This window comes from Perognathus longimembris, chromosome 1 (genome assembly GCF_023159225.1).
Source record: "Perognathus longimembris pacificus isolate PPM17 chromosome 1, ASM2315922v1, whole genome shotgun sequence".
Taxonomy (NCBI): Eukaryota; Metazoa; Chordata; class Mammalia; order Rodentia; family Heteromyidae; genus Perognathus; species Perognathus longimembris.
In genome coordinates this window covers 71,047,701-71,062,133 of record NC_063161.1, presented here as the reverse complement: position 1 = coordinate 71,062,133, position 14,433 = coordinate 71,047,701, and the positions used below count along the sequence as shown (strand labels likewise).

At 54.1% G+C, this 14,433-nt stretch overlaps 1 protein-coding gene across 1 annotated transcript; it reads right to left on the bottom strand.

Moving 5' to 3' along the window:
- Positions 1-22: 22 nt before the first annotated feature.
- Positions 23-5,093, bottom strand: Gnb2 (G protein subunit beta 2). The gene is made up of 10 exons (XM_048368416.1): positions 4,917-5,093; positions 2,573-2,718; positions 2,303-2,341; positions 2,102-2,208; positions 1,749-1,812; positions 1,504-1,666; positions 1,353-1,419; positions 874-1,075; positions 578-794; positions 23-500 (listed from the first exon to the last, which is right to left on the bottom strand). The coding sequence occupies exons 2-10, from the start codon at positions 2,627-2,629 to the stop codon at positions 394-396; spliced, it is 1,023 nt and encodes a 340-aa protein (XP_048224373.1). The 5' UTR covers positions 2,630-2,718; positions 4,917-5,093; the 3' UTR covers positions 23-393.
- Positions 5,094-14,433: the final 9,340 nt, after the last annotated feature.

The window sequence follows — 14,433 nt, the reverse complement described above, 5'->3', positions numbered from 1 at the left end:
TAGCAAGGGAGGAGAGACCGGGTACAGAGTTGGAATTGGTTCCTTTATGGAAAAACTGAAAATATAATAAAAATTAAAATAAAACCAGTTTTAAAAAAGCCAGCCCCTGGAGTTTCCACCTCCTGCCTCTGGCCCTCCAGAGGGGTGAGGCCCTGACCCCAGGGCAGCAAAGGGAGGGTTTTCCACCCCTCCTTGTCCCCCATTCCATCCCCATCTTTATCTCCACAGTGGGGGCCCCGGGAGGAACCAAACCTGGGTGGGGGAGCAGGGACCCAAGGCCCTGTGGCCCAGGGAGGGAGGCTCGGTGTGCACACTCGGCCCCAAAGCTCCCGGCCTGTAGTGTGGGCATGGGCAGGGCCCCTCCCGGCCTGGGCCCAGCTGGGATTGGGGCAGTTAGTTCCAGATCTTGAGGAAGGAGTCCCAGGAGCCTGTTGCCACGGCCATGCCGTCATCAGTGACCCCAAGGCAGCTCACTCGGTTGTCATGGCCAGCGAGGACACCTGGGAGCAAGAGGGACACCTGAACTTGGCTGGCCTAGGCCAATGACCCCTGCCTGCCAGACAGCCCCCGGCCTCACCTGCGCGGTCGCCCTTCATGGCATCCCAGATGTTGCAATTAAAGTCGTCGTAGCCGGCCAGCAGCAGCCGGCCACTGCGTGAGAAGGCAACGGAGGTGATGCCGCAAATGATGTTGTCGTGTGAGTACATGAGCAGCTCCTGGTCCGCCCGCAGGTCGAACAGGCGGCACGTGGCATCGTCAGAACCCGTGGTGAAGGCGTAGCCGTTGGGGAAGAACTGTAAAGGGGGTGGCAAGGGGTGGGTCAGGGCCGGATGCAGGGAAGGGACAGGTCAGCCCGGCCTGCCCTCAACTCACAGCCACAGCGTTGATGTCAGACTCATGACCAATGAAGGTCTGCCGGCACATGGAATCCCGGACGTCCCACAGCTTGATGGAGGCATCACAGGCACCCGACACAAAGGTGCGGCCATCGGGCGCCAGTGACAAGGACATCACATCCCCACTGTGTCCAGCAAACCCCACAGTCTGCTGGCCTGTCTCAATGTCCCACAGGGCACTGGAGAGGGAGGGCACAGAAGGATCAGAAATAGGGGTAGAGGACAGGTTCCCTTGCCCTCTGCCCCCTCTCACCACATGGGCCAGGCCTCAGTAAGGGTCTGTGGAGGGAGTCCAGTAAGCTATCCTGACCCAAGCCAGGGCATTATGGAGGGAGGGAACCCCTTGGTGTCCACCCAGAGAGGGGCTCATGTTCAGGCTGCTTTTGCCCAGGTGCATCATGCCTGCTCAGCACATCGCAGCCCAGCCCAGCCCACCCAGCCCTGGAAGGGCCTCACCAGGTGGTATCCCCAGAGCTGGTGATGATTTGGTTGTCATCCAAGAAACGGCAGCATGACAGGTACCCTGGGGAAGAGGGCTGGTGAGCCAAGTCTCAGGGAGGGCAGCACTCCCTCAGCCCCGGTGCCCTTGCCTGGCTGGACCCCTCACCAGTGTGGCCAGGCAGCTCCCGGCTGACCCTGACATTGCCCTCTCGAGTCTTGAGGCTGTAGATGGAGCAGATGTTGTCCAAACCCCCACAGGCCACAAAGTTCCCTGAGGGCGCGTAGGCACAGGTCATGACCCAGGAGGAGCGCAGCGGGATGGCATGGACCTGGGGAGGCGAGGCACAGGCACAGATGGAGTCAGCCTGAGCTCTGCAGCCCCATGCCCCCCACGCCAGGTGCCAGCTCTACCTTATTGGTGGTATAGCTGTCCCAGATGATAAGCTTCCCGTCCTGGGAGGCGCTGACCAGCAGCCTGGTAGTGGCAGAGGCAAAGAGATGAGGGTCTGGAGGCCCCGTTGGGGAGACAGATACCCCCTCTCCCTTCCATCTGGGGGAGATGTTCTGAGCTGATACCTAGCAGCAGCCCCCAGTCCTGCAAATGATCTTTCCCTGGTCCTCTGGGGTTGCCCTGATTTCCTCGCGGAAATGCACCTTGAGCACCTCACCAGACCTCAGGTTGCCGTTGCTCCCCCAGACTGCCTGCCTGACCACTGCCATCATCCCGGAGCACAAGCAGCGCCCCAGCTTTGCCACCCACACACCTTGAGTCTGTCCCCCAGTGCATGGCATAGATTTTTGCCAGGTGCCCACGGAGGGTCCTCCGTGTCCTCATCTGGATTCTCCCTACTGGGTCCAGCCCAGCTGTGATCTGGAGGTGGAGACAGAAGGGGCTCAGGTAGACCAGGAAAACACACAGTCTCACTTGGCCCCTCCGAGTCCCCAGGCCGTCTGGGCCTCCTCACCTGGGTCAGTGTTGAATCCCCACATGCTTTTCGGGCATCCTGTAAGCAAAGGCCAGAAAGAGACAGGAATAAAGATGGGAGGGGGAGGAGAAGCAAGAGGAAAAAAGTGGGAGACAAAGGGGTGGAGAGAATGAGACACTGAAATTGTCTCCCGGCCTTCAAAGCCCCAGGCGCCCCACGAGCAGCCGGCTGCAATAGCCTGGCTCTGCCGGCCAGGCCTGGCCTGGCCTGGCCTCCCCTCCCCGGCACGGCCCAGCCCCAGGCCCTCACCCGGATCTGGTTCCGGAGCTGCTCGGCCTCCTGTCTCAGTTGCTCCAGCTCACTCATGGCGCCGGGCCCGTGGGGCGGGGTTGGGGGCGGCGGGGAGCCGCGGGACGGGGGCCGGGGGAGGCAGCTCCTGGCCGCTGGCCCGAGGCCTGGGGGGTGCAGGGCTGACGTCAGGCCCCAAGGCCGCCGCGGAAGCGGAGGGGAAGGCGGGGTGGAAGCGCAGCCCGGAAGAGGAAAGCCCGGCAGGGGGAGGGGGCTGTGGTCCCCAGGGCTGCGCCGGGGTCGGGCCAGGAGCCGGTGCCAAGGAATAGACTTCCCCAATCTTCCTCCCGGTCCGGAAGCGGAGCGGGAAGTGCAAGAGGAAGCGCGGGGAGCCCCTCCCTCGAGCCGCGGCCCGGGCCCGGGCGGGACACCGCGGCAGGAACTGGGAGGGGGGGTCCCTTCGAAAACAGACCCGGCGTCCGCCCCAGCCCGCGGGGCGCCGCCCTCCCCGCACTTAATTTAACAAGGGGCGGGGCCTCTCAGAGCGCACCCCCACAGCCGCACACCCCCAGCTCCGCCGGCGGGGGGCAGGGAGGGGGAAGCAGGGCTGTTCGTGGGGTTGCCTAGGCAACCGTCACCCGGACTGAGAGCACCTCATTGGAGAAGTGCTCCCACCCCAGCCCCGTTGCCACGGCAACCGCATCCACGGCAGAGACCTGTAGGGTGGGTGACCCCACCCCCGGCCCCGGCGCCCCCGCCCGACCCGGCCTCCCGCCTCTCCTCTGAACCGGCCCGGGTGGCTGTTTACAGGATTTGGGGAAGCCGATTGGGCACTAATAGGTTCGGAAAGGCTCACCCCGGATAATCCCGGGGCCGGCTGCGCCCCATTAGCCCTCGGCCCGTGCGGGTGGGGGCGAAGAGCGGCGAGGAAAGCAGCCCGAGCCGCTGCTCCCTCCCGCGCCGAGGCCGCCCGCCCCGCCACGCCCGCACGAAGCCCGTGGGAGCCGCTCAGGAGTAATTAGGGCTCCGAGGAGCGGCCCCCGGCCCCGAGGCGCCGAGCTGCTCTCTCCCAGGCGCTGGCAGTGGCCCCGGGCGCCCCCGGGAGCCCAGTCCTGGGGCTCGGCGCCGGGGCTCTCGGGGCCTGGCTGGCTCCGCTCCAAGACGCGGTGTCCTGCCCCCACACACACACACTTGGACACCTGTGCGATCGGCCGTGCACCCCACACCCGGCCGGCCCGCAGCGGCCCCCACCCAGCTCGCACTTCCCCCCCGATGCTGGGCGTTCCTCTTCCCCTCTCCAAGTTCAGCTTTCGACGCCAGCACTGGGGGGGATGTCCCTCCAGAATGGGGGGGAAGCACCGAACCTACCCCACCCCACCCCACTCCAGGTGTGACAAAGCCCCATCCTTGCAGCTGCCAGCGGCCAAGGACGGGCGGCAGCGCCCGAGGCCCGGCGCAGAAGGCAGCCGGCCAGGAGGAAGCTGCTGGGGGCGGGGGCCGCGCTCCAGCCCTCGGTTCCCACCACTCTCCTCGGCCGCCTTGGCAGCCCCCCGGGTTCTGGGGAAGACAGCAATCCGAGACCCAAACAGCAACACGGTTGCCACCGCCTCCTCAGGCCTGGCGGGGCAAAAGGGAGGGGACAGGAGAGGGTCCCCAGATCTGGCAGCTGGAGGCACAGGCTGGAGCCGCGCTACGAAGCACAAGTGGGCCTGGCTCTCCGGCCCCCTCGACCTCCATTTTGCCCCAAAGAGAGCCAGGCGGGGGAGGGGGGCAGATTCCCAGGAGCTAGGTAGGCTTGGGCTTCGGACTTGGGGAGGAAAAAGGGTGTCCAGTGTCCAGTTGATGGTTGCGGGGGGAGGGGGGAGGACACCAAGGGAAGGCAGAGCCCAAATCGAGAGCACGGGGTGGAGACGGAGGCGAGGGTGGCCCCGCGGCCTGGCCGATCTCTCTCAGCATTCTAGAGTTTTGCCAGACGAATGCCGCCAGGGGTAAGGAGCTGGGGAACTCTGGGGTACTGTAACCCAGGGGCAGGCGGGGGGGAAGGGGGCGGGACGGGACCTTAGGAGAAACCCGGGATTGAGCCCCCCAACTATGAAGGGAGCAAGAGGCAGGCGAAGCTGGGACGGGGTCTGGGGCCAGAGAAACGCTGCTGGTGGCTCAAGGGAGCGCATGCAGTATTGGGGCCGAGGGTCGCCCCCGGTTCCCCTTCCGGGTTTGGGAGCGCCGGGGCCAGAGGAAGGGAGGGGAGGTCTGGAGAGTTACGTCCGCTCCCGAGAGGCCAGACTCGGGAGACAGGAGGTAGACTCCCCCCACCATGGGAATTTGGGGCTGGGGGGAGGAGGACTCCTTTCGCCCGCGGAGGTACCTGTGGCGGTGGGACTCTGCCAAGGGGTCGCAGGAGGAGCGCGGGAGGTCCTGTCTTCCTCCGCGGCGGAGGCGGCAGCGGCGGCGGCGGCGGCGGCGCGGATGGATTTCCTCAGTCACCCCAACTCAACCGTCCAGCGCTGCGCTCCCTAGAGCGGAGGGATCCCGCCCGCCCGTGACGCGGCCGCCGCCGCCGCCGCGCCCAGGACCCGGCTGGGCGACACCAACTGCCCAGCGGGGAGGGGGAGCCTAGGAGAGAAAAACGCCACTTCAGGGGTGCAGATTGACAGACTGACTTACAATAAAGCCACAACCTCGCGATATTAAAACACCAAGAGGACTAAAAGAAATGGTTTGCTTCAAGAAAAGGAGCAAGACACCCCCCCCTCAGGCTGATACAGATGGTACCGGCTTGAGGGGGAAAGGAGGGTGAACTCCCCCACCCTCTGGCTTGTCACGTGACCAATCCCCAGCCCCCTCTCAGATTGGGCGGCTACAGACCCGGAGCTCGAAGCCCTGGTTCTCCGTTTGGCTACGCCCCCTGCCCGCCGAGGCCACGCCCCTTCCAGGAGGCGGGGCCGGAGAGGTCCAGACCCGCCGCAGGACGGGACTCGCCTGGAGGCTGCCGGAAGGAAAAAAAAAGCAAAACAGCAATTCGTACTTAGGAAAGATCCCGGGTAATGTAAACTCCTAGGAATCCCTGGAGAGGAGGCCCGTCCGGATTCCTCCACGTTGCCCAGTGGACGTTAGTATAAGGCTGCATGCTGCTGTCATAACGTGTGTTTATTGTGCTCCGTATCATTGCTATGTATTTATTATCATTGCTATTGGCCAATGCTGTGCAATTAAGTATGAGCTTTATCCTACTTTGTTAGAAGTGGAAACAAAGCCAGGCTGCAGAATTGAGATACGAATCTCCGCAATGCAGCTTGCTGCTGTAGAAGACCCTCCTGAAGGAATGACAACAGGCCTGTTTCCACATCTCTTCAATGAGTGTGTTGAAGGCCCCTTGCTCCTGACCGTCTCTTGGATAGTTAAAAGACCCATCACCGGGGCTGGGAATATGGTAAAGTGCTCGCCTCGGATACATGAAGCCCTGGGTTCCATTCCTCAGCACCACATATATAGAAAAAGCCGGAAGTAGTGCTGTGGCTCAAGTAGGTAGAATGCTAACCTTGAGCAAAAAGGAAGCCAGGGACAGTGCTCAGGCCCTGAGTTCAAGCCCCAGGACTGGCCAAAAAAAAAAACAAAAAGAGATCCATCATTGTAGATCTGCAAATGCTTTGGAAGATTCACAAATAGCCTCCATGACCTGGGCACTGGTGGCTCACACCTAGCTACTCAGGAAGAAGCCAGTCTGAGCAGAAAAGTCCCATAGACTCTAATCGTCAATTAAACAGGAACAAAACACGTGGACATGTGCCCCAAGTGGTAAGGTGCCAGTTTTGAGCAAAAAGGCCAAGCCAAAGTGAGGCCCTGAGTTTCAAGCACCAGTACTGGCACCCTCCCCCACCAAAGGAAATAAAAGAATAGCTTTATGGAGTCGTCTTGATTTTGAAGTACCAAAGCACATTATTCATTTAATCTCTGGCAAGTAATGGTGTTATAAGTAGTTCTTAAATCAGAGCTTAAGCCAGATACCTAAAGTTAGTCCTAGCTAGTCAGGAGGCTGAGACCTGAGGATTTCAGTTTGAAGCTAATCAGGGCAGACAAACCTAAGACTTTGACCTCTAATTAACTAGCAAAAAGCAGGTAATGAAGGTGTAGCTCAGGTGTTGAAGCATCCACAGTGAGTGAAAGGGAAGATCAAAAGTCCCAGAGACAAAACAGGGCGTAAGATATCACAAGAAATGTACATACTGCCCTACTATGTAATTGTACCCTTTTTGCACAACACCTTGTCAAAAAATTTGTGTTCAATTAATAAATAAATTAAATTTTAAAAAAGTCCCAGAGACCAAGCTCCACTAGCACAAAACAAAAAACCCACATAGCTTTATAAAGAAAATATGAAGAGAAGTGATAACTATGCATAAAGCTTATGTAGATGCACCTGACAATTCAAGGGACCTGTTAGCAATAAATAATATGTCATTGATTTCTTCCTTTCTTCCTTTTTCTTCCCTTTTCTCCCTTTTCTTTCCTCTCTCCCCCCACCCCCCACTCTCTCTCTCTTCTTTTGCCATTTCTGAGACTCAAACCCAGGGCCTGGGCATTGTCTCTGAGCTTTTGTGCTCAAAGCTAGCGCTCTACCACTTGGAACTGCAGTGTCATGTCTAGCTTTTGGTAGTTAACTAGAGTCTCATAGACTTTCCTGCCGAGGCTGGCTTTGAAACCTGATCCTCAGATCTCAGCCTCCTAAATTGCTAGGATTACAGGTGTGAGCCACCCAGCTAGTATGTCATTTAGACATTAAGAGTTTGGAAGGGACTCCTGGTATCAGGGTGCACACATGTAATCCCCAGCCATGGTGGGGGCAGAGGCAGAAGAATCTCAAATTGGAGGTCAGTGTGGGCAACATCGCAAGAATCTGTCTCAAAGAGGCAAGCCTGGTGCTTGGCGCTGGTGACTCACACCTGTAATCCTAGCTACTCAGGAAGCTGAGGTCTGAGGATCAAGGTTCAAAGCCAGTCTGTGAGATTGTCATCTCCAATTAGGCACCCCAAAAAAATCCAGAAGTAGAGATGTGGCTCAAGTGACGAAGCACTAGCCTTGAGCAAAAAAGTTCAGGAGCTGTAACTAGGCCCTGAGTTCAAACCCCAGTACTTGCCTACACAGAGAGAGAGAGAGAACAAGGGGGGGGGGAGGAAGGAGGGAAGGAAGGAAGGAAGGAAGGAAAGGAGTGAGTGAGTTAAACACAGTGGCTTGTGCTTCTAATCCCAACTACTAAGTAGGCTGAGATTAGGCTAGGCAGAAAAGCCATTTTCAAGACCCTGTCTCAGAAATAGCAAAAGAATAGGCTTGGAGGTGTGGCACAAGCAGTGAGGGCCACTTTGAGGTCTGATGTGCTACAGGTATGAGCCACTGTGCTGAGTCCCTGAATGTGTGTGTGTGCATGCGTGTGTGTGTGCGCATGCACACTTGTGCTCACGCACCAGTTACAGGGCTTGAACTCAGGGCCTCATACTCTCCCTCGTCTTTTTCACTTAAGGCTGGCCATCTATCATGGGAGCCATGCCTAGCTTTTGTGCTGGCTAATTCTAGATAAGAGTCATAGGACTTCTGCCTAGGCTGGCTTTGAACTTTGATCCTTATATCTCAGCCTCCTAAGTAGTTAGGATGACAGGCATGAGCCACCAGCACTTGGCTCTGATATTTGATTTTTTTTGATATTTGATTTTTTTATGCCATCTACTAGAACTTGTTTAGATGCTAATGGGAAGGGTAGCAAGGAGAAAGAGAAGTGAATGACAGATAGGAGATGACCAATGTCTAAGAAGACAGAAGCCCTCCCTGAGGCTCACTTCAGATATGTCTGATTAGCCACCAAGACACTTCCTTTTTTGTCAGTTGTGGAGCTTGAACTTGGGCCTGGGTGCTGCCCCTGAGCCTCTTTGCGCTCAAGGCTAGCATTCTACCACTTGAGCCAGAGCACCACTTCTGGTTTTCTGCTGGTTAATTGGAGATAAGATTCTCACAGACTTTCCTGCCTGGCCTGGCTTCAAACCATGATCCTCCAAGTTTCAGCCTCCTGAGTAGCTAGGATTACAGGTGTGAGCAACCGGCACCTGACTCGTACTATGCCTTTACCCCTGAATTTTTCATAACTCCGAAAACACAGACGTCTTTTCCCAGTGTTCAGACTTCATGTATGTCAGCTGCAGGGAGAAATATCTACAGAGATGCTCCTGGACAACAATGCTCATGGCATCAACTTGTGCCAGCACGTACCACCTCACAAGAATTCATTGTCCATTTCTCTCCCTAACTCCTTGTTCACTGAAATCATGGAGGACTGTCCAAACTTGAGATCACTTTCGTAGTTGAAATCAATCTTAAGAAGAGTATTTGGGGAGGGCTGGGAATGTGGCCTAGTGGTAGAGTGTTTGCCTAGTATGCATGAAGCCTTGGGTTCGATTCCTCAGTACCACATACACAGAAAAAGTCAGAAGTGGCGCCATTGCTCAAGTGGTAGAGTGCTAGCCTTGAGTCAAAAGAAGCCAGGGACAGTGCTCAGGCCCTGAGTCCAAGCCCCAGGACTGGCAAAATAAAATAATAACAGTATTTACATTACTGGAATCAGCAAATACTTCAGTCAGAACTTCTTGTTACCAAGGAGCTGGGTGTTAAAATATTTCCTTCAGATGCACCTAACACTCAGTGTGTTCTAATTGCCTTCCCTTGTGCCCTGCACAATGAGCCTTCCACCTTCTGTGAATCTCATGGTCCAGTTGACACCATCCACCCAGGAGCATCCCAGACCCTCAGTGCGCAATTCAAAGGCTCATTGGATTGGGAGCATGGCTCAAGCAGTAGGGCATCTGCCTAGGAAGCTCTAGGTCCTGAGTTCCAACCCTAGTACCACTGAAAGAAGGAAAGAAGGAAGGAAGGAAGGAAGGAAGAAAGGAAGGAAGGAAGGAAAGAAGGAAGGAAGGAAAACAGAAAAGACCAATGTTTATTACTGAGGCCTGTAATCCTAGCTATTTGGGAGAAATAGCTAGGGATTTGAGAAATGTAGTTTAAAGCCAACTTAGGCAGGCAAATCTATGAGACTCTTATGTCCAATTAACCACTAAAAAGCTGGAAATTAAACTGTGGCTTAAGTAGTAGAACTCTAGCTTTGAGCAAAAAAGCTCAGGGACAAACCCCAGACCCTGAGTTCAAGCTCCAGAGCAGCACACACAAAAAGTAAGAGTATAGTCAGAGGCTGGGAATTTGACCAAGTGGCAAGAGTGCTTGCCTCATATACATGAAGCCCTGGGTTCGATTCCCCAGCACCACATATATAGAAAATGGCCAGAAGTGGCGCTGTGGCTCAAGTGGCAGAGTGCTAGCCTTGAGCAAAAGGAAGCCAGGGACAGTGCTCAGGCCCTGAGTCCAAGGCCCAGGACTGTAAAAAAAAAAAAAAAAAAGAGTATAGTCAAAGCTGCTATAACAAAGAGATCTTTAGCCAAGCACTTGTGGTTCAGGCCTGTAATCCTAGCTACTCAGGAGGCTGAGATCTGAAGATCATAGTTTGAAGCCAGCCAGGCCAGGAAAGTCTCTGAGATTCTTGTTTTGTTTTTGTTTTTTGCCAGTCCTGGAGCTTGAACTCAGGGTCTCACGTTCTCACTTGCCTTTACTCAAAGCTAGTGCTCTACCACTTGAGCCACACCTCCACTTTCTTACTTTTTGTTGGCTAATTGGAGATAGGAACTCACAGCCTTTGCCGCCTGGGCTGGCTTCAGAGGCAATCTGCAGATGTCAACCTCCCGAGTACCTGGGATTACAGGTGTGAGCCACCGGTACACAGCTAAAAGAAGAGACTAAGTATTCACTACACCTAGGTCAGGTCTTGTTTCTTCAACTCAGATTGCCTTCTGCCCACCTACACACACACACACACACACACACACACACACACACACACACACACTCCAACTCCACTTTGAGTGGGTATGCTAGAAAAACTGCAGGTCATTTTCTGGGGTTTGGCTTATCTACTGCTTCCTTGTGTATATTGGTATTTTTGCCCACTGCGGCACTGGCTTCTTCTGATTGCAGGTTGGTTTTTTTTAGACTGGGGCATTTCTGGTTTCTTGCCACCTGTACTGGGCCAAGGGCTCCTTGTAAAGCCAAAGCTCTTGGTTTATCTGGCAGAGGCCCAGGAAAGCACCCTGCCAGCCACGAACAGACCCTTACAAGATGCACAGTCATTTCCAAGGTGTGTGTGAGATGGCTTTAGGCCTCTCAGGTGTCACTACCAAGGGCTCAGGTTTGGTCATGAAGTATGAGAACCTCTAGGTGGTGTTTTGTATGTGTGCTGGGTCTGGTGCTTGTGCTCTCATTTGGCTCCTTCATGCAAGGCTAGCACTCTCCCACTTGAGCTACAGCTCAAATTCTGGCTTTTTGGTGGTTCATCGGAGATAAAGCATCTCACAGACTTTCCTGCCCAGGCTGACTTGGAATCACAATCCTCAGATCTCAGCCTCCTGAGTAGCTGGGATTACAGGTGTGGCTTTAGCTAATTTTCATAGAAGGTTTCTTGCCTTTGCTGCAGGATGACCTCTGACTATAATCCTCTACTGAAGACCTCCCTAAGAGCTGGGATGACAGTCATGTCACTCTGCCTAGCTTATTGACTGAGATTGACAATCTTGCTAACATTTTTGGCCTGGGCTGACCTTGAACTTCAATGGTCTCTGTCTCGACTTCCTCAATGTTTATTCAGTAGTCCTTTGTGTCAAGCTCTCCGGGTAAGCACTTGATTCTGGCATCTGATTGTTAGTCTATGAGGTGGACAGGGACAGCAAAGCCAGGAGAAGAACACAGAGGTGTTATGAAACAGGTCAGCCTTCAACTGGCTCATCAGGAATGTGAGCTCTAGCCCTGGCTCCAGCCCAATGAGCTGTGTGACTCTAGACAGGCGGCCTGGCTTCTCTCTGGGGAAACCCTTGTGAAATCGGGGTGTCAGATCCAGGATTTGTTAACTAGGTTTCTTTTAACTGGGAAAGTGTCTAAGTCCCTGAGGGCTGAGGATGGGGAGGGAAAAGGGGCCACAGGAATTGAAAGGGGGAGCCTTATAAGAAGTGAGGACCGATTTCTTCTATGAATTTTGTATTTTTTTTTTTTTTTGGCCAGTCCTGGGCCTTGGACTCAGGGCCTGAGCACTGTCCCTGGCTTCTTCCCGCTCAAGGCTAGCACTCTGCCACTTGAGCCACAGCGCTGCTTCTGGCCGTTTTTCTGTATATGTGGTGCTGGGGAATCGAACCTAGGGCCTCGTGTATCCGAGGCAGGCACTCTTGCCACTAGGCTATCTCCCCAGCCCTCTTCTATGAATTTTGAAGCATGGAGATATATATTCAGGCCAGGCTCTGGTGGTTCACGCCTGTCATTCTAGCTACTCAGGAGGCGGTGATCTGAGGATTGTGGTTCAAAGCCAGGTCTGACAGGAAAGTCCATGAGACTCTTCTCTCCAATTAATCAGCAAAAGTCTAGAAGTGGAGCTGTGGCTCAAGTGGTATGGCACCAGCCTTGAGCAAAAAAGCTAAGGAACAGAGCCTAGGCCCTGAGTTTAAGCCCCAGTACTGACACAGAGAGAGAGAGAGAGAGAGAGAGAGAGAGAGAGAGAGAGAGGAAGGGAGGGAGGGAGGGAAAGAAGGAAGGAAGGAAGGAAAGAAGGAAGGAAGGAAGGAAGGAAGGAAGGAAGGAAGGAAGGAAGGAAGGGAGGTAGGGAGGAAAGAAGAAAGACAGGTCCTGCACAATAGAGGGGATCATCCTGATTAAAATATAGTCTATGTACAATAGAAATACCATGGGGAGGCAGCCATCAGTGGGAGCCAGGAGGATGAATGGACAAGCATATGAGGACAACTATGGTTGAAGAACTTTATATGTGTGTGAGAATAGTACCATGAAACCTGATGAAATTCTTTAAAAAAAAAAAGGGAGGGGAGGTGGGGGAGAGAGAGTGTTAGGATGAGGTTCATGGATATGCTGCAGACATGAATGCAAATGTCACAAGGGATCCCCTCCACCCTGTACAACCAGTACATATTTTTTTTAAATTTTTGTTGTTGTTGGTTGTGGGACTTGAACTCTGGGCCAGGACATTGTCTCTGAGTTCTTCAGCTGAAGGCTAGCATTATACCACATGAGCCATAGTACCACTTCTAGTTTGGGGTAGTTAATTGGAGATAAGAGTCTCATGGTCTTTCCTGCCTGGGCTGGCTTTGAACCTCAATCCTCAGATCTCAGCCTCCTGAGTAGCTAGGATCACAGGTGTGAGCCACTGGCACCTGGCTTAATTTTAAAAATCTTAACAAAAAGAAAAAAGGGGCTGGGAATATGGCCTAGTGGTAGAGTACTTGCCTCATATACAAGAAGCCCTGGGTTCGATTCCTCGACACCACATATATAGAAAAGGCCAGAAGTGGCACCGTGGCTCAAAAGGTAGAGTGCTAGCCTTGCGCAAAAAGAAGCCAGGGACAGTGCTCAGGCCCTGAGTCCAAGGCCCAGGACTGGCAAAAAAAAATAAAAAAGAAAGAAAGGAAGGAAAGAAGGAAGGAAGGGAGGAAGGAAGGAAGGAAGGGAAAAGAAAAGAAAAGAAAAATAAATGAAGGCTCTGAGAAGTTAAGGGGTTTGTCCGATTTATAAAGGTGTCAGTGGCTCTATGATCCTAGTAACTCAGAAGGCTGAGATCTAGCTAGGAGCTGGTGGCCCACACCCGTTAATTCTAGCTACTCAGGAGGCTGAAATCTGAGGATTGAGATTCAAAGCCAGCCCAGGAAGACAAATTGGAAAGACTCCCAATTAACCAGCAAAATGTGGGAAGTAAAGGTGTGGCTCAAGTAGTAGAGTATCATCGTGAGTAGAAAAAGCTAAGAGAGCAGCTTGAAGACCTCACAGGATCTCACTGTGTAGCCTAGTCTGGCCTCAAACTCTGTCCTCCTGCCTCAGCCTCCTGAGCACTATGGTTACCGGAGTGAGCCACCCTGCCTGCCCTTCAGAAACCCGTCTTGGTCAATGTTACCTGAGGAGAACAGGTGTCTGATTAGAGAGGAATGGACACTAAACCTGGTTCACTGAGTGCCTATGTGTGAACTTCTGTAAGCACTTGTATGTAGAAGGCCCAGGTGCATCAGGGGACCATTGGGAGAAAAATTATAATTACAAAGACAAAGGTGGCATCTGTGCCGCAAGCCTATGAATTCTGGCAATTCAGGAGGCTGAGAGCTGAGGATTCCAGTTTGAAGCCAGCCTGGGGCAAGACAAATCAGTGACAGTCTTCCTGTCAAATAACTAGCAAAAGCCAAGCTGGAACTGGAGGCGTGGTTCAAGGAGAGCAGTAGGTCTTAAGTTCACACCCCAGTACCCCAGTAACTATGAGCTTGGGGGTGCGTGCTCGTGCGTGGTCTCTCTCTCTCTCTCTCTCTCTCTCTCTCTCTCTCTCACACACACACACACACACACACACACGGGCGCACACAAGACAAAGGTGGAAAGAAATGAGGGGAGATCAAGACACCCTCCCTCACTTTTTTTTTTTTTTATCTTCCCATTTGATTACATTCAGGCCTGGTGGTGATAGATTGAATGCTACCAAGGAGTCTTAAGGATGGATGACAGTTTGCCGCTGGGGTGCTTTGTCCCCCAACTTCATTCAGGAAAAAAAACAAAAAGGAAGAAGAAAACTCTGGCAACACCGACCCAATCAGTCACCCAGTCATCCAGGTCTCTGGATGAAGCGGAGTTCCCGGTCCCCTCCTCACTTTGGCTCCTTGGGGCCGGTTTCCACGCTCAGAGGTGCCTGTCCCTTTAAAGCAGCGGCCCCCGGCCTGGTTATTGTCTCGCCTCGCAGCCAATCAGCGGCGCCGTTG

Bases quoted from the DNA above. Each gene is read 5' to 3' on its own strand.
- Gnb2 (XM_048368416.1), bottom strand. From the start codon at position 2,629: ATGAGTGAGCTGGAGCAACTGAGACAGGAGGCCGAGCAGCTCCGGAAC. The intron at 2,342-2,572 runs GTGAGGGCCTGG...CTTTGCTTACAG, and splicing joins AGCTCCGGAACCAGATCCGG to GATGCCCGAAAAGCATGTGG. The intron at 501-577 runs GTGAGGCCGGGG...TCTTGCTCCCAG, and splicing joins CATGAAGGGCGACCGCGCAG to GTGTCCTCGCTGGCCATGAC.